The sequence below is a fragment of the Bicyclus anynana genome, chromosome 21 (assembly GCF_947172395.1).
Source record: "Bicyclus anynana chromosome 21, ilBicAnyn1.1, whole genome shotgun sequence".
Classification (NCBI taxonomy): Eukaryota; Metazoa; Arthropoda; class Insecta; order Lepidoptera; family Nymphalidae; genus Bicyclus; species Bicyclus anynana.
Window position 1 is genome coordinate 1,790,638 of NC_069103.1, and position 23,845 is coordinate 1,814,482.

The 23,845-nt window shown below is 38.8% G+C and overlaps 1 protein-coding gene across 1 annotated transcript; it reads left to right on the forward strand.

Moving 5' to 3' along the window:
* Positions 1-3,666: 3,666 nt before the first annotated feature.
* LOC112047965 (CLIP domain-containing serine protease HP8-like) lies at positions 3,667-17,645 on the forward strand. The gene is made up of 7 exons (XM_052888084.1): positions 3,667-3,848; positions 6,777-6,920; positions 7,311-7,413; positions 11,638-11,819; positions 12,508-12,650; positions 16,661-16,792; positions 17,341-17,645. The coding sequence occupies exons 1-7, from the start codon at positions 3,788-3,790 to the stop codon at positions 17,482-17,484; spliced, it is 909 nt and encodes a 302-aa protein (XP_052744044.1). The 5' UTR covers positions 3,667-3,787; the 3' UTR covers positions 17,485-17,645.
* Positions 17,646-23,845: the final 6,200 nt, after the last annotated feature.

The following is a 23,845-nucleotide window of genomic DNA, read 5'->3' on the forward strand; positions in this document are numbered from 1 at the left end:
GACTTCAGGGATCCAGGACCTCCATCTTTGTGAATCCACTGCGCTTATCACGGAGGCCGTCAAAACTGCCCACTAAAAAATTGATTTTATAGTGGGAGTTTTGACAGCTCCCTTAGAGGACATGAAATATGGAGCTTAAATCCACCACGCAGCTCAGAGTTCGCGGGATTTAGGTGATACATAATGGTTAACTCTTTCACGAATCCGGTCCGAGGCATGCACTACCAACTTTTCAGTTGTGTGCATTTAAGAAACTAATTATATCACGTGTCTCAAACGATGAATTTTCTTAATTATCTTAATTATCTGCGTGTGTGAAGTCTGCCAATCCGCATTGGGCCAGCGTGGTGGACAATAGGCCTAACCCCTCATAATCTAAAAGGAGACTCGAGCTTAGCAGTGAGCCGATAATGGGTTGATAATGATGATGAAAGACCAAAATAGTGAATAGGCCAACTGAGGATAGTGGTGTTAGTGAGCAACTTCGACGTACAAAGTTACAAACATGTTCACAAGCTCTCTATAAGAATACGAAACCGGTCTGAGAAAAGAATACGCAGAATAATATACCCAATTACCTACTAGACAAAAAATATACGTGTTATTACTATGAACAAGTTTATTTTATCAAGAAAATCAAGCTTCAGTTAATGGTTTTGCTGTGCACTAGTTGTTGCCTGTGACTTTATAAAAAAAATATTAACAAGCATTGACAGGTGGGAGGCTTCGGCCATGGCAAGCAATTTTAGAGTTCTGGTACGATGTAGTGTAGAAACCTAAAGGGGTGTGGATTTTCATCATCCTCCAAACAAGTTGACCGCTTTTGTTCGCCTCAGTTTTGATTTATCTATTACAAAATCTTTGCTCCACGGAGCAAAAGAGTATTACGTCAGGATAAAATCTAGGGGTTTATCTGGCCACCTTCCAATGCTCCATCATCAGACTAGCTTCTTGTTACCATATTATTGTACTATCGCCGAACATACTAACATACATCAGTCCAACCAATCCAACATTAAGAATAAGACCATGTTTTCCGAGTCACAGGGATGTGACTGCTAAAAAGATTTCCTTGAAAAGTAATTGTTTTTTTGTCTTATCTTGTCAAGTCTTGAACCCTGAACTCCATTATTCATAGAAGAACTAGCTAAGCACTAGACCAATAAAGCAGCTCGATTTAAATTAACTATGCAATGGTGACTAAAGGTACAACATACATTTTCATTCAATAAATGCAAGACACGTTTTATTTACACTCATAATAAAATGTGGGAAAACACGCTACACCCGTAGAAAGGCACGCTGCAAACAATACACTTAAGGGTCATCACTATGAATCAATGCGATTCTTTTTTTTTTTTACAAGTTAGCCCTTGATTACAATCTCACCTGATGGTAAGTGATGATGCAGTCTAAGATGGAAGCGGCCTAACTTGTTAGGAGGAGGACGAAAATCCACACCCCTTTCGGTTTCACCACGGCATCGTACCGGAACGCTAAATCGCTTGGCGGTACGTCTTTGCCGGTAGGGTGGTAACTAGCCATGGCCGAAGCCTCCCACCAGCCAGACCTGGACAAATTAAGAAAATCTCAATCTGCCCAGCCGGAGATCGAACCCAGAACCTCCGTCTTGTAAATCTACCGCGCATACCACTGCGCCACGGAGCCTTTTGCAAATCAACATTATCAATAACGTTCAGGGGCGTACCTACCGCCGTATCAATGATATGGGGCCTCAAGGGCCCCTTGTGAAATCTAGATTAAGTCACTGTCGTATTTATTTCTTTTCTAAGAAAACTTTACCCTTCATTTACCCAAACTAAATTTGATGCTTTCTCCAAGGCACGCTACGCCGCCGTACAAAATAATGAAGCCGCTACTGATGGATTTCCCTTACACTTTTGCTGCGGCACTGATTTTTCTTTTACACTTTCAAATTCATGCGATACTAGCGCTTCGTCGTTAACGTATCGAGTTCGCATCGCATTTCTGTGTCTGCCCCTTAATAGCTTTTATACGTACCTACGTCGTCAAGTTTATATTATCATAAATTAATCTTGAATTTTGTGCTATAAGTGGAAATTTACGAAAATACATTTAACGGTTATTTAATGTTTGTTTAGAGGTAAGTACTAAATTGTTGTCAACTTCACATGGTGAAAATAGTATTGACTTGATTTCTGAAATATTTCTCTGGGTTATGTTGTGTGGACAGCGCCCACATTAGGTTGTCGTCTGTGTAACTGAAAATGGACACTTTCACAGCCATCATCGTTGTAAACCCATATATTCGGCCCACTGCTGAGCTCGAGTATCCGCTCAGAATGAGAGGGGTTAGGCCAATAGTCCACCACGCTGGCCCAATGCGTTTTGGCAGACTTCACACATGCAGGCAATTAAGAAGATTCTCTGGTATGCAGGTTTCCTCACGATGTTTTTCCTTCACCGTTTGAGCCATACTCGCAAGAAAGTACCGACGCAATGATGATACGGAGCCTTCCAGAGCCGTCTTCAACATATAGGCCAACGGGCCCGTGCAAGGCCCTTACCTAACGGGGGCTTTAGAATGCCGATACAACGCTTACACTCATTTTGTTTTAATATTTATTTGTACCAATTTATACCCATCATTTTATATTACCTATAAACAATATGAAATCCAGAAAAAGAATTTTGTTTCATTATTTTTTTACTTACTAAAGGGGCCCGAATTTATTACGCCCACTGGCCCCAGCCTCGACTCGAGTTTGTTGCCACGCTTGGATCGTTGGTGTATATGGTTTCGTTGACATGTTATGAAAACGGTCAAAGGCTGTATGATAACAGTGGAAGTCGAAGGTTCAGTATATCTCTAGTATTTTAAATTGCGAGTTCCGTCACAAGTAAACCACTAAATTACATATATTCCAGGATCCGTGGACCATTTTCATAATTATCTTATACTAGCTGACGCCGCGCGGTTTCACCCGCGTGATTACCAATCCCGTATCCCGATACGGGGATAATATATAGCCTATAGCCTTTCTCGATAAATGGGCTATCTAACACTAAAAGAATTTTTCAAATCGGATCAGTAGTTCCTGAGATTAGCGCGTTCAATCAAACAAACAAACTCTTCAGCTTTATAATATTAGTATAGATAAAAAATATTTAATAATGATTACTATCAAATTAATTTTCCGTGAGTAGCTTCATTTTGATGAGACGCTCGCTTCTGGTTCTTAATTTAATAGTTATACAGCTTAACAGCCAGAATGTCCTGCAAATTATCTCTTTAACGCTCTCTTTCGACGCTCAAAAATTTTTATTACCTGGTAACCCAGTTAGCTACCAGAATCAAGAATTTTCGTAAATATGTATAAAAGTTGTGCGTCTCATCAAGATGAATCTATTCACGGAAAATTAACTTGATACTAATCAATTGTGAAAATGCTCCACGGATCCTGGACTATAAGTGTTGCTAAATACATGTATTAATACATTCTAAGAGGAGACTCGAGCTCAGCAGTGAGCCGAATATGGGCTGATAACGAATACATGTATATTACCAATTACCTGATACTGTTACTGTTCGCGGCTGACTGAACCCAATGTTCTGTGACAAATCACTTTTCACCGCATTCGCTCCACCTCCAGTACATCTAGACAAATCCACTTCAGCACTCATGTACTCGTGAGGTTAAATGTACACAACAATTTAATACACAACCATTTAAAATGAAATAAGTAATCTATAAACTATATAATACAAAATACCTTGGTGTATTTGTAAGCAATAGTGAATACCATGTTTTTTTATAAAGGGATTTGTATCTTCCTTGTTATCTTCGTATATCATGTCAAAACTGGTAAGCCAATTTTGTTTTTGAAGTTTCAATAGCGAGAGAAATAAATAAATAAATTCATACTGTCCTAAACACAATGGACTAAAGGCCTGGCTATCAGACTTCCGACGACAACGAGACGAAGTTACGATTGAAAGCTGCAGCAGAAAAAGCTGAAACTCTTTGAAAGACTGAGAGTTGGAGGTGCATGCCTCGGGCCGGATGAGAACCCACACCCTACGGAATCGGAGGCAGAGGTCATATCCACAAGGAGTTCGGAATGTGGTGATTTTAGGAGTTCGCAGGTTTCAAAGGTCCATACCCTCAAGTGTCCAACTGTCCTTTTTTATTCATTTATACTTTTTTGTACAAAAAATCAATAACTAAAGAAATAGAAGAAAACATAATAAACAAGTATGTGTAAAGACTTAATTGTGTATAGCAATATCTGCCAGACAACCTTTGGATTTTTTTTTTATTCTTTACAACTTAGCCCTTGACTACAATCTCACCTTATGTGAGACCTACCACCTTACACAGTGATGATGCAATCTAAGATGGAATTGGGCTAACTTGTTAGGAGGAGGATGAACTCCACACCCCTTTCGGTTTCTATAATAATTTTAGGCAGAAAGACTATTAGGAGTCAGTACGACAATAGTCCAGAGGTTGGATTGAACCGATGACTTCTTGGTCTTGAGTCCAGCCCCCATACTGCAAAGCTCAAGGTTCATGCCGATTATCTTACAGAAATAAAATATAAAGTAGCTTAAACGTTTACAGATTTTTCCTTGTAGAACGAGGTCCAGGTTCGAGGCTAACCACTATTTATACCTACCAGTAAATTAGGTACCATGTTCATAACTAAATTATCATGTAGGAACGTATGCAAGTACATGCTTATAACTTAAGGGCCAGACTTTGTCTTTACTATAAGGGCACACAGTTCACTATGGGCCCTGGAATGTGGTGACTTTTAAGTTTATTTGTTGTTTTGACAGAATGTTGTGTTTGATAGTCCAGCCAGTAGATCATTTCATTCTTTAACTACCTACCAGGTGGGTAGATCGTCATCAACCCATATTCGGCTCACTGCTGAGCTCGAATCTCCCCTCAGAATGAGAGGGATAAGGCCAATAGTCCACCACGCTGGCCCAATGCGGATTGGCTGACTTCACACACGCAGAGAATCAAGATAATTTTCTGGGATGCAGGTTTCCTCACGATGTTTTCCTTCACCGTTTGAGACACGTGATATTTAATTTCTTAAAATGCACAAGGCAGAGGTCATATCCACTGCTTAAAATGCTCAAGGCAGAGGTCATATCCACTGGGCTATCACGGCTCCCAGGTGGGTAGGTAGGCCCATACATTTTCGATTAAGTCACTCTTTTGCTTTTTAATCATAACGTTAATTACACTATTTCTTATTTCATCATTAGGAATACTCCATTAGTTTCCCTAAATGCTCTCATCTAAGTGCACAAATTTTACTATGCTTTTCCTGTTATACCTTTACTATAAGGGCACACAGGGCACATAACTGGGCCCTGGAGTGACCTTTATGTTTAATAGTGGTTTTCACAGAATATTCTCTTTGATAGTCCAGCCAGTACCTCCTTTCATTCATTATCTTTAAGTGCCCAAACTATCTACCATGTGGGTAGGTAGTCACTAAATCTTTTTCTTTTCAATCACAACGTTATTTAATACACGGTTTCTTATTCCGTCACTTAGTAATACTCCATTGATTTCCCTAAATACTCTCATCTCTAGTACACTAATTATTTAACTGCTATGCATCTCCTGTTATACCTTCGTAGTTCCCGTTACGGTGAGAATTGGAGGATAAAATATCCGCCTCTATAGACAGCCAGTCTTGCCTTCAGTTTATAATTTTATTAATTTTTAATTATGCAACGATGGCTCCAATTATTATTTTATACCCAAGGGCCCACGCATGACTTAAAAATCTATAGGTAGGTCTAACATTCAAGGCATTTATTGAATACGGCCCTGAGTATAACTTAGGTAGTATAATAAATCATCGTGTCTTCTAAGAACTTTGCCAGAAGTTACCAATAATAAGGGCCTGTCCCGATGCCAGTCAGTCCAATTAGGTACATAATTAAAAACCAATTGACGTAAGTACGGATATATCGTAGTGTTGTAGTGGAAACCTCATATCTAATTAGTAGGTATTCATTTTTATTTTACAACCTTATTATACTTTTATCACCTCTCCTAGAAAAAGGGAGGCCTGGCCCTATAATAGTGGGCCCTTAACATAGGCTGATAATGATACAAACAATTAAAAAGTTTTTTGTTTTTTTTTTGCGTTGTTTTGTTTGCCCACGACAATTTTTAATAACAATTGTTTCTTGAAGTAAAACTTCTTTAAGCACGCTTACTTGGAAAGTAAACGTTACAAAAAGTGTAATCAAAAAAAAATATATATACGGTCGAATTGAGAAACCTCCTCCTTATTTTGAAGTCGGTTAATGATATACCGTTACAAATACAAATTTTAAAAGCGCCATCTGTACTAAGACTGCTAAACTACGACAGAACACAAGTAAGCAGCGCCGAACTCGTTTAGCCTTTTAGCGGTATAATTATGAACTAACTAGTAAAAGTTAGTTCATCAGAGCTTGTGAAGTAAGTCCGACACAAGAGGTGGCGCTACTAACCGCTACAAATTATCAAGTTTCTCTTTCATGTATTATTTTATTTTTGAAGTGAAACTTCTTCTTACGAACGCTTCACTTAAAGGTAAACACTTTGGTAAATGCGTTACAAAAAGTGTAAACGGGCGAGGCGAACGGTCGTTGAGTGGGAGAGCTAAAGAAGTTTTACTTCAGATAAGTGGTTTAAAGCACGCCGGTATTTTAAATTTCGCAGATTTAAATAACCAACTTTCATAATAAGCTAAAGATGCATTAAATGTTGCAGATCTGTGGAGGAAAGTGTCTAGTCACGCAGCGTGGAAGACTCTGGACGCCTCTGAGTGCGGCTATAGTGCGTCCGACCGCATCATCGGCGGACGCGACGCGGCGCTGGGGCAGTTCCCGTGGATCGTGCGCCTCGGATATAACAGTTGGTTCTCGTTTTAGTATCTATAGTGCAGATGTGAGGAGGAAGTGTCCAGTCACCCATGAATGACTCTGGACGTCGCCGAGAGCGGCTACAGTGCGTCCAACCGCATCATCGGCGGACACGACGCGGCGCTGGAGCAGTTCCCGTGGATCGTGCGCCTCGGATACAACAGTTGGTTCTCGTCTTAGTATGTATAGCGCAGATGTGAGGAGGAAGTGTCCAGTCACCCATGAATGACTCTGGACGTCGCCGAGAGCGGCTACAGTGCGTCCGACTGCATCATCGACAATATGATGATGATGATTGAGCGGAATATGGGTTGTTAATGATGGTTTTATCGAGGTAGGTCTGTTGAAGTAGGCTGCTGCCTAATCATAGACCTGTTCGCAGCTGGCGATGCCGAGTTGGATTGGATGTGTGGCGGAGCGTTGCTGACCGACCGGCACGTGGTGACGGCGGCACACTGCGTACAGACCTCGGATGAGTATAATCTGTAAGATCATTACGTACTTTTCTTGTAGTAGCTACCGCCGTATCAGCCATATACGGGGCCTCCAGTCTACAGGGCCCCTTACACGTTAAAGCAAAAATTTGTAAAAAGTAATCGTAATGTTACTTAAAATGGTAGTGTTTCCCGCGAAAAAAAAACATAAAAAATCTGCAAAAGTAAAAGTAATACTTTATGGTGAAAGAGTTATGGTAGAGTATATCAAAAACTATTCGGGATTTGCCTCTTGTCTATTCCCCTCCCCCCAGCCCCCCAACTAATTTTAATAAAGAAAGAAAGAAAAGTTTATTCAGAATACACATCATACAAAGAAAAGAGAGAAAAAAAACAATAAATTAAATACATTGCAACTGCATGATGTAATCCTAAAGAACCCTCTAATGCACGCTACGCCACCGACCAGTGCTCTTTGTAAGAAAGGTATTTAGAAATTTCAATATCAAGGCGGGGAAGTGTGAACAAGTGTTTGTACACGATATAAGTCACGGTTACCCAGACGTACGTACGTCAGTACTTAAATAAACCGAAAACAGGAAAGCTCCGTTTAAATACTTCCTCAGTAAACAAACGAACATGACAATGAAATCGTTTATCCTCGGAATCTCCCAGGTGATGGCTAAACTTGAGCTCTTACATCATGACCGCTGGCAACTAATTGATGATTCGTGATGGTTTGATGACGTTGCAAATTTTTATTCCTATTGGCGTAGAGTTATTACGCATAGAATAACAGTCTATGATGAATTTTAGAATACGCTAACTCAGGGCTTGTAACCATGTGGCACGTCGATTCTCTTTCTTCAAACGCTAACGCTTCGAAAACTAAAAAATGCATGGGAATCCGACTGCTTGATCAAGTGACTTGTCACTACCGAATGTCAAAGCGTTTGCGATCAAGTAGGTTTGATAGTCAGTGTTAACCAAACCTTTGTAATTTTATAAAAGTTACTAGCGGACGCCCGCGACTTCGTCCGCGTAAAAATTGATGTAAACTTCTCTACCTCTACCTTACCCTGCTCGTAAACCTACCTAATCCTACCCTACCCTACCCCTACCTTACCCCTACCCTAACCCTACCCTACCCGTACCCTACCCCTATCCTACTCCTCCCCTACCCTATACGTTCCATATCTTTCCCCTACCTCTACCTTGCCCCTACCCTACACCACCCCTACCTTATCCGTACCCTACCCTACCCTACCCTACCCTACACTTTCCGTAAATTACCCCTACCCTACCTCTATCCTACCCCTTCCCTACCCCTATCCTATCCCTACCCTCAGCTAAATTGGTCCAGCCTTTTGTGCGTGGTGCAATGACCAAAAGACTATAATTTCCCAAACGACTTCTATGCTAATACTATAAAGAGGAAAAGTTTGTGTGGTTGTCGGGGGTAATCTCTGGATCTACTGGACCGATTTGGAAAATCCTTTTACCAATAGAAAGCTACATTATTTGCGAGTGTCATAGGCTATGTTTGGTTCTCATATTCACACGGGAACGGGAACCACGTAATTGAAACCGGTGGGGCGTCATATAGCGGCATTTCTGCGACTTTCAGAAATTTTGTATTATCTCCGAAACTATATAACTAATTAACATACTGTAAAGGGCAAATCTTATCTCTAAGGTATTAAATAATTTATTTTGATAAGGATTTAAGTTTAGTTGTGTAAATAATGACGTAAACCTTAATTTAAAATTTAAATAATTTATTAAAGTACTAAAGGTACTATATCTGCTAAAATATAAAAGATAGATATATGGTGTCGCGGACTTTTTTGTAGAACATTTAAAGGTTCAAAAAGCCTCAATACATTTATTTCAGTTATACGCAATGATTGAGGCAGCGCATGCGAATAAGTAAGTTTTTCGGTCCGACCTGTAAGAGAAAACCCGCGATAACTCAGAAGTTATATATGATAGAAATATAAAATATAGCCTATAGCACTCCCCGATAATGTAGCATTCTACTGGTGAAAGAATTTTTAAAATCGGACCAGTAGTTCCGAAGATTACCCCATTTCAAAAAATAGTTACAAACTTACAAACTTACAAACTTTACCTCTTTATAATATTAGTATAGATGATACTAACATAGGTTATTACGGTGGCCAACTATAGAGTTTGGATCGGGGTGGCTCCAATCAAGGGATCCTCAACCTACCATGTACCTACCAGCGTCTTTCGTCACTGTCCTTGGTAAAACAATAAATTTTTGGAATACAAATAATTTTTTTTAGAAAGAATACATTAGGAAACTTAAGCTAACTTATCCTAATAACTATACAAATCCCACGTGGAATGTTGGCAAGAATACTGGCTGCTTTCCGGATTAGACATCCAGGATCTTTTTCGCAAATAATGAGAGTTTCTGTCACCAGTCGAGACAACAAGCCGCGGAGAAGTTTTTGTCAATGAATTCAAAATTCATTTATTTAAAAAAAGCTAGTTTGCAACCGTTTTTGAAATGTTTTTTTGTAATGACACTACTATCAGTTCAGAAGGCTGGTGAATTGACCTCGTCACAGGGTTATCAGTGACTAGCCACTGGGGATTTGATTTCTCATATATATCTCAAAATTTGAAGGATTGCCCTAAAACTAAGTAGTTTCATGGCAATCCTTTAAAAATTAACCTTTAACAGTATATTCCAAACATCATGACATCACTTTGCTGTTGGTATGTTTGTATTTACTTTTCGTACTCATATCCTGTAAAAAAATACAAAGTCACGCCTTCATGTACAGTATCATGTTAGTTCTTGGAAACAATTCACTTATAGGTTTTACCGACCATATGCGGGTTACTGATGGCATTGAAAAATTACAATTTGACCGACTTTAAATAGGAAAATGTGACTCAGTGCACATTTTCAGAAATAAACGAAAAAATACAATATGAAACCTAAGCTAACTTAATAGCTATACGAATCATGCACACTTGAAATAATGACAGGAATATTGGCTGCATATTTCTGTTTTAAACAGCCTGGCTGATATTAGAGGCGGGCAAAGATTTTATGATAGAGACATGTCACTAGCCCGTCTAAACTGAGGCGAACAAAAGCGGCTAACTGTCTAATTTCATTGAGTCGCATAGTAAACAACGGAATACATAAACATATAATGGTATTAAACACACAATTGTGCATGTGTGCGTTTAGTGGAGTAACTAAATTCGGATATTTTTGTGATGATTTTGCAGGCACGTAGCATAATATCTACAGTATAAAATGTGGTTAGGGGCGGGCCCTTTTGTGGGATGTTTTATATGAGTTGACACATTATTTCCGTATCAGGGAGACAGAATCAAGACCGGGAGCTGCAGCAGAAAAAGCTTAAACGAAGAGGTGCACATTGCACAAGTAGATAATTATGCCTCTCTGACATATGCATAGCAGGGTGGAAAAGCATCCTTATACGTATGTATGTCCCTATATGTTCATCACTGCATTAATCGACGTCGATAAACGAGTAGTTGCACATTGCACAAGTAGATATTGCCTCTGACCGGAAGTGACCATAGGCGTATATAGCGGGTGGGCCCAAGAATGGACCTGTACCCACCCTAATGTTCTGGGCTACCGATATGCAATTCTATTAAGATACTATTAATAGACGTAATGTCGGGGGCAAGGCCCACCCTGGGAAATATTCCTAGATACGCCAATGGGAGTTATTACATAATTATTTGTCCTTTTTCCGTGGAGAGAGCCAAACTTTCGAATTAATTCACCGTGACTATTTGCCTCGACTGGTGACAGAAGGCGGCTGATATTTCATCAGTATTCTTGTCATTATTCATGGGCATGATTTATATAGTTAGGTATAGGGATAAGTTAACAAAAAGAATCACATCACATCACATCACATCACACTGATATATAAATGCCAAAGTGTGTAAGTGTGTATGTTTGTTCCTGTTTTGTGCAGCGGCTACTAAAGTGATTTGGCTGTTTGGAATGGACATTCTACTATTATTATATCCTACTAATATTATAAACGCGAAAGTTTGTATAGATGTTTAGATGTTTGTTACTCTTTAACGCCGCAACTACTAAATCTGGCAGGTAGTGCATTTTTATATCTATGAAGTGCACGCCACTGTGATGATGGTGATGGTGATGGTGATGACGACGACGACGATGATGATGATGATGCTGATGATGATGATGATGATGATGATGATGATGAATTACTCCAACAGCACAACCATAAGGGCAGGCGAACACAACACACAGACCGACCGGGACTGCGCACTCCGCGTGTGTGCACCAGCAGTCCAGGACCGGAACATCAAATCTATCAAAAGCCATTCGCAGTACAACAAGCCCGAGTACCACAACGACCTGGCTCTCGTCGTGCTGGATAAGCCGGTCCAACTCAATGGTAATATTTATTTATCCATACTAATATTATAAAGAGGAAAGATTTGATTGTTTGTATGTTTGCATTGCCGCATTTTTACTAGGCAACTTTCTTGCAATGTGTCAATGTGAATATTTTCTATCATTTCTTTCTTATCCCAAATATATAACAGATACCAAGCGATAGCGTTCCGGTTCGCTGTCGTCTAGAAACCGATAGGGGAAACCGAGGATTTTCATCCTCTTCCTAACAAGTTAGCCCGCTTCCATCTTAGCTTGCACGAAACTATTAAAACTCTTACACTTGACTACCTTAGCTGTTTTTTTGCGTGACTATCGTGTCCCAGGCATGACGCCCGGAAGTATGCTCTCTCCCAATCGACTTACAATTTAAGGAGAAAGAACTGGTGCTAGTGACTAAATAGTTGCGGACTAAATTGTTTGGACCTATAATGCTGCTGTCAAGGGGATCCACTATTGTTTTATTTATAAGTCAAGGGTTAAAATACAAGTTAAACTTTACAATGAACCCGTGCACTCTAGTGCTCTGGAAGAGAGACTATAGTCTGCGATACCGCACAGTTACAACCTAAAATAATGCAAATAATATAGTGTGTGTGTGTTTGTCCTACACTAATACGTAATATGTATGTCCCTACATGTAGCATTAATCGGCTATGTCAGTGATAAATATGATGGTCTTTTGTTAGACTACGTGCTGCCAATCTGCCTGCCCCGCAGAGAGCAGCTCACTCCGGCGGCGGTGCGGCTAGGGGAGCCCCTGGTGGTGGCGGGCTGGGGCACCCTCAACATGACCACCGAGCAACGGGCCACAGTGCTGCAATACGTCGCCGTGAGTTCTATTTTTGAAAACTTATTTACGTACTCTGGACTTGGGGAGTAATCTGGCAAAGGTATCGGTCCGGTAGGATGCCGTAGAAACCGTCACAAGTATGGGCATAAACTTTACCCCTTCCCAATAAACCCGCTGCCATCTGAGACTGCAAATCCCAGCGGTACGTCTTTGCCCGTAAATAACTAGCTGCGGCAAATGCCTACTACCAAATAAATAAATAAGTAAATCAATGGACTTCGCCCAATTGGAAAATATAAAATCCTAAAAAGGACCAGCAGGGAATCAAACGCAGAACCTTTCAGTGCCATAGCACTACCAACGCAGTGGTGGTGTATATCCATAAGCGTAGCTACCGCGTAAGTTAATCCTTGACTACAATCTCACCTGATGGTAGGTAATGATGCAATCTAAGCTGAAAGCGGGCTAACTTGTTAGGAGGAGAATGAAAATCCACACCTCTTTCGGTTTCTACACGACATCGTACCGAACGCTAAATCGCTTGGCGGTACATCTTCGCCGGTAGGGTGGTAACTAGCAACGGCCGAAGCCTTCCAGCCAGACCTGGACCAATTCAGAATACCTCGGTCCAGCCGGGAATAGAACCCAGAACATCCGTTTTGTAGATCCACTGCGCATACCACTGCGCCACGGAGACCGTAAAGGTTAGTTGAGTAAGTCGCCCTTCATTTCGTCACGTACCAAATTGGTTATGACTGCTACCTACTGTGACTTAAGTATTTATTCTTGTCGTTAAAATTATTCTTGACTAGCAGGCACCCGCGAATTCGCTTGCGTAGAATCCTACTGTAAAAGCTTCTGCCATACTATGGAACTTTTGACGGCCTCCGTGGCGCAATGGTATGCGCGGTAGATTTATAAGACGGAGGTCCTGGGTTCGTTGGCTGGGCCGATTGAAGTTTTTTTTTAATTGGTCCAGGTCTGGCTGGTTACCACCCTACCGACAAAGACAAGTTAGTCCTAACTAGTCCTAGTTCCTCCTAACAAGTTAGTCCGTTTCCATCTTAGATTGCATCATCACTTACCATCAGGTGAGATTGTAATCAACGGTTAACTTGTAAAGAATATAAAAAAAAATTGGTATAGGTCTGGCTGGTAGGAGGCTTCGGCCGTGGCTAGTTACCTTACCGGCAAGTTATCCTCTTTATCTGAAGGAAACCGCATGAAAATCCGTTTGGTACTCTTTGAGTTTATCGCACAGACAGACAAACGTGGCGTAATACTTTGTTTACGGCTTGGAGTGATTAATAAATAACTATTGGTCAGATTGGTTTTGTAATAAGCATATTTTGTGGTGGTGGAATTTTGATTTTCAATATAATCAGTATATTTGTAATAAATTACTTACGTACTTTGTGGCGAATTATGTCATGAAATTATTAATTCCAAAAAATATTTTTTACCCCATGTTGTGCTATTAATTCAATGGATATTAATTCAAGACTTATAGGCTATTTCCCGTTGTACTAGAGTTATGCTATTTAGCAAGAGCTAAAAATAGATGATTTTTTAATTAAGTCATCATCATCCTACTTTTATGGGGTCGGCAAAATATGTCAATATCCTCCATCCGCCTCCATTACTTGTCGACTTTGAAATAAGTAGGTATATTTCGAAAAAATGCAATGATAAATTTATTTGCTTAGACTAAGAATTTCTTAAATAAACATAGAGCTTATTTGTATGTGCATAAATAAATGACAATCTATGTCAATCTACGATATGACATGAGCATAAAACTACTGTTACACATACTCATTTCAAGCATGGAAGCATGCTACTATTGAGCAGTTGCTACTTATTAGCATGTGTATCGCAACATTGCTAATAATGAGCATGCTTATTTCGAGCTTGCTCAAGAAGCAACAGTGGTGCGCTAAATCAATAGTAGCATGCTTCCGTGCTTGAAATGAGCATGTGTAACAGTAGCTTTAGTATAGATAATGAAAAATACTTTGTACGGAGCCGTCAGTAAGCGTATCTGAATCATACTTTTTTGTTTTTTATTCTTTACAAGTTAGCCCTTGACTACAATCTCACCTGATGGTAAGTGATGATGCAGTCTAAGATGGAAGCGGGCTAACTTGTTAGGAGGAGGATGAAAATCCACACCCCTTTCGGTTTCTACACGGCATCGTACCGGAACGCTAAATCGCTTGGCGGTACGACTTTGCCGGTAGGGTGATAACTAGCCACGGCCGAAGCCTCCCACCAGCCAGACCTGGACAAATTAAGAAAATCTCAATCGGCCCAGCCGGGGATCGAACCCAGGACCTCCGTCTTGTAAATCCACCGCGCATACCACTGCGCCACGGAGGTCGTCAACCTTGGCCGTGTTTCACCCTAGATATTTCTGTTTCCTATTTATAGCTTTAAGCACCATCGTTATCGGTGACTCAACGTGGCGCTATAACGTAACGCAACGTATTTTCCCTTATTTTTCCACCAGGCGCTTCGTGTGAGAGCCTTATCTTTTTAATATCAATTTTCCTCACACCTGAACAAACATACCGATCACGAGGTTTCTTAGAACGTTTCGGGAATTTGTTTACATACAATTTGCGTCAGTAGATAACTCATAGCGTTAGCTAGCGCTTTTTAGTTCTGTGAAAGACGATTCTTCAAGGTACGAGTAGATACAATAAGGCGTTGTTCACATTATGCAAAATCATCGATATACGAGTATAATCTAAGTTTTAATAATAATCTAAGCGCGACATAGCGCACATAATATGTTTCACTGTTGATTTGTTTTCATATAGGTGGTGGGTTCATATTTTGTAGGTTTGGGTGTACTCTTCTATCCCCAAGACTGTGATAGACCTGCCAATGCATAGCTTTAAGCAATGTGTTAAAAAACATCTACTTAGTCGAGGTTACTACAACATTGATGAGTTCCTTAATGATAAAGATGCTTGGAGGCCGTTGGATCAGCTTCCACCTTCACACAGGAAGTAAAACTATAAGAAATTGTAATTGTTATCAATTGTAAATTATAATACTGTATGACTTTTTCATTTCAAAAGAGCAAATGTTGAATTTCTTGCCGGTGTCTTCTCAGCAGAACCTTCCGAACCGGTGGTAGAATCTTTACAAATAGTCAACTGACGTGTCAAAAGTGCTTGTAAACTGAGCCTACTTGAAAAAAAAAAAATTTTGATTTGATATATATAAATACTAGAGGACGCCCGCGACTTCGTCCGCGTGGAATTTAGTTTTTTACAAATCCCTCGGGAATACACTGCACTTTAATTTTTTTTTAATTCAGTACCTCCCAAAAATGTTTACAATTATCAATACAAGAAAAAAAAATTGTAAAAATGATGCAAAATGATGGGAGGGTGACCTGAAAATCACCCCCCTTTGTCGTAAGGCATACTGAAATAAGAAATATTTTGTAGTGTTTAAATAATGTAGCTCCAATTTTTTATATTGTTTCCTTCTTCCTCCTTGTTCATGAATCTTTTAGTTTGTACAGTTGTAATGTTAACATTTCAGAAATAAAAGGCAATATTAACTACTTTCTCTCATTTATTAATTTGTGTTTTTTTTTAATTTTTAACAATTTTACAAATACAAAATATAATACAAGACACTATTAAATTTTATAAAAAAAAAATTAAACTGTAAAAAATGCAATAATATTATTATAATAATTTCCAAAGGTGATATTCCGTGATAGCCCAGTGGATATGACCACTGCCTCCGATTCCGGAGGGTGTGGGTTCGAATCCGGTCCGGGGCATGCACCTCCAACTTTGCAGTTATGTGCATTTTAAGAAATTAAATATCACGCGTCTCAAACGGTGAAGGAAAAAACATCGTGAGGAAACCTGCAGAGAATTTTCATAATTCTCTGCGTGTATGAAGTCTGCCAATCCGCATTGGGCCAGCGTGGTGGACTATTGGCCTATTCATTCTGAGAGGAGACTCGAGCTCAGCAGTGAGCTGAATATGGGTTGATAATGATGAATGATGAATTTCCAAAGGTGCCAGTACTGCCACCAGAGAGGTGTAACCGAGTGAACCAAGGTTTCCGCCTCGCCAGCACGGAGATATGCGCCGGCGCGACCCTCAACAAGGACGCCTGCGGTGGTGACTCAGGAGGGCCCATGATGAAGGTAAAGACGTTCTCTTTATCTTACTAGATAGCCATCGATTCGTGAGATCGTTAGATTTGTATGGGCATTCAAACAACAACAACAAACAAAATAGCCTACAGCCCTCATAGATAAATGGACTATCTAACACTGAAAGAATTTTTCAAATCGGACCAGTAGTTCCTGAAATTAGCGCGTTCAATCAAACAAACAAACTCTTCAGCTTTATGATATTTAATATTAATTAAATAATAAATTTAATAATAAGAAAAAGCTGAAATTGGTTAGTGGCTCAAGTATGCCTCTCTGACAAAGAGTTACATATTTGTACCATTTGCCGTAAAGACTCTTGGGCCATGGAGTCGCAGTTCCAAAAAATTTTACCGAATAATTTCACCGCGGCTTGTTGCCTCGACTGGTGACAGAAGGATCAGCCTGGCTGTCCAGCGCGGAAATGCAATATTCTTCCCACCATTCCACGTGGGCATGATTTGTATAGTTATTAGGATAAGTTAGCTTAAGTTCCTTATTGTATTAATAATAATATTTAAGATCATTTCTTTTGGCAGGTCTTCGATACACCTGATGGGCCGAAGACCTTCCTAGTGGGGGTCGTGTCATTCGGCCCCACCATTTGCGGCAGCAAACAGCCAGGCGTATACACTTCTGTGCCACACTTCTTGCCCTGGATGCTTGATAATATTGTGAAATAAAAAAAAATGCGGGGACCCCGTTAGGAACAAAATGCTTTTTATTCAATATCTATCCAAATATATAAAAGAAAGTCAAAAAAGTTACTCTATTTATAACTCAAGTACGGCTGGAGCGATTTGGTTGAAAATTGGTGGAGAGGTAGCTAGCTTAGAATCAGGATACGGACATAGGATACTAAGGTTAGGGGTAGCGTTGAGTAGGGGTATGATAGGGTAGGCGTAGGGTGGCAGTATGGAAGTATAGAGTTGGGTTTCACGCGGACGAAGTCGCAGGCTTCCGCTAGTTCAGTATAAAGTAGCAAATTTTGTATAAAAAATCATGGACTTCCAAACAAAACGTTCTCGAGCCGCCAGCATCCAGCGGCTGCCTGCAACCCGCTTGATGTCTTCGGTACACCTAATGGGGGGCGCACCAACACTGCGCTTTCCCGTGCGGGGTCGTCATTCCAGCACCTTGGGACCCCAATGTCCATCGGCTCTTCGAACTATGTGGCCTGCCCATTGCCATGTATAGTGATGATAAATAGACAAATGTCAACCGATAACAGCGCAACCGGAAATACCGCTACGGCGGCGGAATTGTCTCATTCCGCTACCATTGGTCAACATTTTATCTACTTTTCTCTTCATGAGATATGTCATTGGTCGCGTGCTTCTTGATAATGATGAATGGTTTGTTCAGCAGGATCAAAACCACGATCTATCGATTATATGATTTCATCATTATCTTACAATTTATTGTTTTTGCCGGCGCCTTTCGATTCCGCTTATAAAATAATACCCACCTACGTCAAAGTAGGTACTGAATAAAAACCGTGTTAAGATAACAATTCCAACAATTAATAAAAGAAAACCTATTTATTTAGGTATTACATAAATTATATAAGTGAATAATTTAGTGATAAGGTACGAGTGATTTATGTATTTTCCCACGCAAACATAAAAAAATCCATATATGATAAGCTCTATTTATTACAGGGTCACTGGAAATACATAGCAATCCATTAACCCTTTAACCCTTAATACGTTTTCGGGAACCCTCGGATACGTTCATTTTATTATAATTCTGTGAGCCATTTAATATAAACACAGCTGTTTTTTCGATTTTATTATTTTATAGTTAATTACAAATATTATGTTGAAAGATAAACTGAAATCGATCGTTTCATAATCTACCATTTAAATTTTATACATTATGTTTTTTTTTTATTATTGTGGCTTTATGATATGAGATTAATTATAAGCACAGAGAGCAATTATAGTGTAAGGTTACAGTAACATGAATCGGCGATCAGCATAGTGCGTTATTAGTTCTTCCGCTAATAGAAATAAACTCGATAGTTCCGGCAAGAATTTCCCGAAGTGAATAACAGTCACTGGGAATCGAGAGGCTGCTATAAGTAGACATATAACAATGCAAAACATTCATGAGTCACAACAGAAATGTTCAGGAATACACATAAAATACGGTAGGTAGCCAATAAGGTAGTTGACTCATATCAAAGGAGATGGTCCATTTCAGGTCCATTCGTGGTACCTCGTATCATTAAAATTTTAAAAATACAAGGATTTTATTAAAATTTATTAAAGTGAATAAATGTAACTAAATAAAAATAAATTAAAACCCAAGTTTTTGAGTTATATCAAGATGGCGCCCAAACAGCAACTATGTCATGACAATTAACAGCAAACGTCAAATCGATTACTGCATTGAAAACGTCATCAATCCGCCATTATTACCCATAATAGTGTTGCATTTCTTAGGAAATAATGAATATTATTTCGAAAGAATTAAAGTAAATTCGTAGATTTGCATAATCAAAAATAGTTAAAAAAAAAATATTTTTTTTATTTCCGCTAGGGTACAATGAATGACCTCAGCAGAGTGTCTCAACAGGTGGGCCTTAAAATGAACATGAGTAGAACAAAGATCATGTGTAACGCTCATGTATCGTAAGTTATTGATGAGGACTTTACGCACGAAAATGTTAACTGGGACACACAATCCTGTTTGGTAGGTCCAATTTTGAGAAGGAGAATCCAACTCGGTTGAACAGCGTTCGGGAAACTCCGCGACATCTTTTCGTCATCCAAAATTCCTCAGTGCCTGAAGACGAAAGTCTTCAAACAGTGTATGTTGCCAGTAATGACTTACGGATCCGAGACCTGGTTGCTAATTGTGGTCCTCATAAAAAGGTCAAAGTCAAGATTGCACCGCATGTGGCAACATAAAGTATTTAGTTCGAATTTATACACATATTGTGATACTTATTTAGACTAATATTATAAAGCTGAAAAGTTTGTTCGATTGTTTGAACGCGGTAATCTCAGAAACTACTGATCCGATTTGAAAAATTCTTTCGGTGTTAGATAGCCCATTTATCGAGGAAGGCTATAAGCTATATATTATCCCTGTATTCCTACGGAAACGGGAACCACGCGGCTGAAACCGCGCGGCGTACGCTAGTAACAAACACACGCCATCTAATCGTTCACTCATACGCAAGGTACCCAAATCGCTGGCACTGATCTCTCTAGATGGCAAGGCTTATCCTTTAGACCAAATATGCACCAGCTCTTAGGTCACCTGACGCATGGATCAATTGTCGGGCAATGATATTCATAGAGCAATTTGTGATACTTATTTTCTCTTTTCAGTTCATTACGCTTAAGCATTCGGTTTTTTTTGTTTTTACAGTAATATTTTTTTGTGTATTCACCTGTGAACATTATTGTTGTGACTCATTATGCTATGCAATTCTGAGATCATTTCGTTGTATTTCCAGAAGACTCAGCGGCGTTACTAATTTGTAAATGGATTATGGACTCAGAGTCTGTGTTGGCCAGATCTCTCTGGTACAGTAGCTTGCTTGTTCTCAATAGATTCGTGGGTTAGATTCTCAGCTCGAGTCAATTTAGAATTTAGTATTTTCTAGATTGCATAGGATCTAATAAGATTTCTAGATTTCTACATTGAAGTGACAGTGGACTGGTCATGTCATTGGAGTCCTCCTAGTTGGAGGAGTTGGTCCTCAAGTAGAGTATCGAAGTGTGGGGCGCCCTTTAAGTAGGTGAAGCTACGAACATTGGATGGTAGCTGGCATCGATTGTATGTAAAAAGCCAGAAATAGCAGACTGGTGCTGCTTACAAGAGGGATATGTCCAGCAGTAGATGCATAATGATTGATGATGATTAGATTGGCTAAAATATAGACATGGACGTAGGCAATAAGGATAACCCATGGGTAGTTCCTAGCTACCAGTAAAAATTTACCTACCATCAGAGGATTTAGCGTTCTGGTACGACTTGTGTCACACTCAAATTCACTAACAAAGTTCTCTGTCGTCTTTTTGGGGCAGATTCTATAGAAGTTAATTGTTTTGAGCTATCACCAAACGCCACCAAACTACAGGTTGTGTTGCTACATGACCACAGAATATAAAAACAAAAAAGCTAATTATTTCCATGGTAGGAGCATTGACAGGCAAATTGATAATTTAAAACAAAGGAGGTATGTTCTTTACAGGCCGTTCTTCTACATAGATTAGTAACCTCAATACGCTGGGGATATAATTAAACATTGAATATGCTTTTGTGTACCAAATGACTAATATCCTGACGTTCAAAGATAACTCAATCTAAACAATACGCCCCTCACGTACTTCGTTCTAAACTAGGTACACTCGTACTTAATGGTTCATATTGGTTCATTATGGTTCATTATGTGTTTTTAGGGAATCCACTTTTATAGGCTTCTATTGAATCTGATATTCTTTTGTCCACAAATCAGCTGGGTTACATATTTGCTATTTGCAACTCCTAATTCTTTCTGTTGCCATATTGCAATGTTTTCTACGATTGCTGTCACTAATCTTATACAGGGTGTCCCGTAGTTAATGAAAAATACGCAAATGTACCTAATTATCTAAAACTAATTTACATACTTTTCCAAAAATCCATAGCGTGACTAAGTTATATTTTTTTTTTTTGGATTTTTCAAATTTTCTTTCTTGAATCAGTTTTTTCAATGCAAATTGTGACACTCACAAATGTTGGTAAATCTATTCTCAAAACAGTTCAAAAGATACAACCTCTGTATTATTAGAATACATTTTAAGGATACGTAATTGTTATTATATTATTTCCTATGCTAAATGCTAAAACCAACTTTGACTTTTCCATTTAATAATTTTATTACATTTTTTTCCTTTTGTAAATTTTTTTTTATATTTATTTTAGTTTTTTTCCTGGTATTAGTATTCGAAATCAAATTTGTCGACCGGAGACGCTTGTAATTTAAACTATTAAGTTAAAACTTGTAAGGTTTTTTGAGACTTGTTCATCCATACGATGTCTTTGGTCTTCCAAAAGAAAGGTTCTGATGTTATATTGAAGGTATTATAATATGTTCTATTAATAAAATCAGGTAGGTATAGTTTGTAAGGTTGTAAGGGGTAATATCTGGATCTGAACCAATTTTGAATATTCTTAATTCTTTTACCAATAGAAAGTTATATCTTCACCGAATAAGATAAAGTCTATATTTAATACCCTTAGGTATTAAAGTAGGTATCATTACGGGTGCAAAAGCGAGGTTAGTTAAGTAAAAAAAAATGCGCTTGTTTGCGCAGATTCGTGAGAAAGACAACCTAAAAATTTTAATCGATTTATGTAAATGTTTAATCGGTTTTATTCTGGTTTAAAGTATGTCCCGCACCAAAACCCCGACGAGGGAAACTGTGTGTGCGCACTTATGATGATGCCTACGTATAAGAAGGTGAGCATCCACTAGGGTTGCCAAAAGCGCTATAATACGTCTTAGTATTTTACTGCACTTAGGGTCTACATATCGTCGGTCTACATTTGATACCTCGTAAATAACAATTTTTTTTTTAAATATTTTAATGCAGAAAGCTCCAAAAAGCTTTTCCGGTGGTAACCCGTAAATATCTTGTAGTACGTACATTAAAAACGTTTTTGGTCGCGTAAAACGACTTTTAGTGATAACTAAAAGATGGTTCTTGTCTCTCCTGTAAAGTTCGTCAGTTTACACGTACGAGCTATCTAGACCGAAGATATAGTAAGTACGCAAGAATACTATTTTTTCAACACCACAATTTAACAAACAATTCTTTCATTTTAAAATTTCATGAACCCAAGGTTTCGCACCCAAAGTATGAAACGGTACCCTAATGATAAGCCAACAAAATATGCATTTTTAAGTATATGTTCACACGGCAGCGTTTTTAAACACGACTCTTATTTTATCGAGCAGTGTTGCATTTTCAACTTGCCACTATAACAACAAATACTAACAAACAGAATAAATATATATTTAAAGGGGTTCCTATAGAACGAAAGTGTTTGTTTGTCGTTATATAGACGGCACGAAACCCTTCGTGCTCGAGTACGACTCATACCTAGCCGGTTTTAAAAAAAAAATATTAACTTTTTCTTATGCAATAGCCTGTAGAATATTCGAACTTTTCTTTTTGTGTCTCGAACTTTAAACTAAATCATTAATATCAAAACTGCATAAATTGCAAATAGATATTATAGATATAGTTATTATAAAAAGTAACAATTATAATTTCACCTTGTATAACCTTCGTTCATATTGCGTATTCCATAAAATACTATTATTTCCGTAATACTATATTTAATGGCTTGGTCTGTAATATAATGTTCTAAACAAATATTGGCAACCCTAGCCCCGCCCACAAATCTGCACAATCACGTAACTCTAAGCTGACTACGCCATGGATTACGTCGACTTATGACGCATGACTCATGAACTTAGACTAATTAGCTATGGACTTATATCAAAGTTCACCAAAAAAAATGTCTATTGCTTTTTTTAAGGGGACAGGGCTAATAATAACATGTAACACCAATAAATATACATATTTAAGTAGTTTACTCGTACACTACACACAGATATACATTTAAATCGCAATATACACCGTACTATTTTTACACACACACCGTCTCGTTACACCGAATATTCGATTACATGGTCGATGTTCTGCACTTTAGCTGAAGAATCGATCCGTTTTAGATATTGTTTTTATTACAAATTTGATACAAATAATTTTAGAAATACTTACAATTAAGCGTAACCGGCATATTTAAGAAGCTATTTACGCAACGAAAGCGCAGTGTCGACCCCACACTAGGTGGACCGAAGACATCAAGCTGGATGCTGGCGGCTCGAGACCGTTTAGTTTGTAAGCCCATGCAAGAGGCCTATCCAGCAGTGGACGTCCATCGGCTGATAATGATGATGGTGATGATGATTTACGCAACAAAAACGATTACAACAAAAAAAAGATTGATTCTTTTTTATAAACGCATTAGATC

Excerpts from the sequence above, each read along its gene's own strand:
- LOC112047965 (XM_052888084.1), top strand. The coding sequence starts at position 3,788 with ATGTTTTTTTATAAAGGGATTTGTATCTTCCTTGTTATCTTCGTATAT. Across the intron at positions 3,849-6,776 it reads CGTATATCATGTCAAAACTG|ATCTGTGGAGGAAAGTGTCT; the intron begins GTAAGCCAATTT and ends TAAATGTTGCAG. Across the intron at positions 16,793-17,340 it reads CAGGAGGGCCCATGATGAAG|GTCTTCGATACACCTGATGG; the intron begins GTAAAGACGTTC and ends TTCTTTTGGCAG.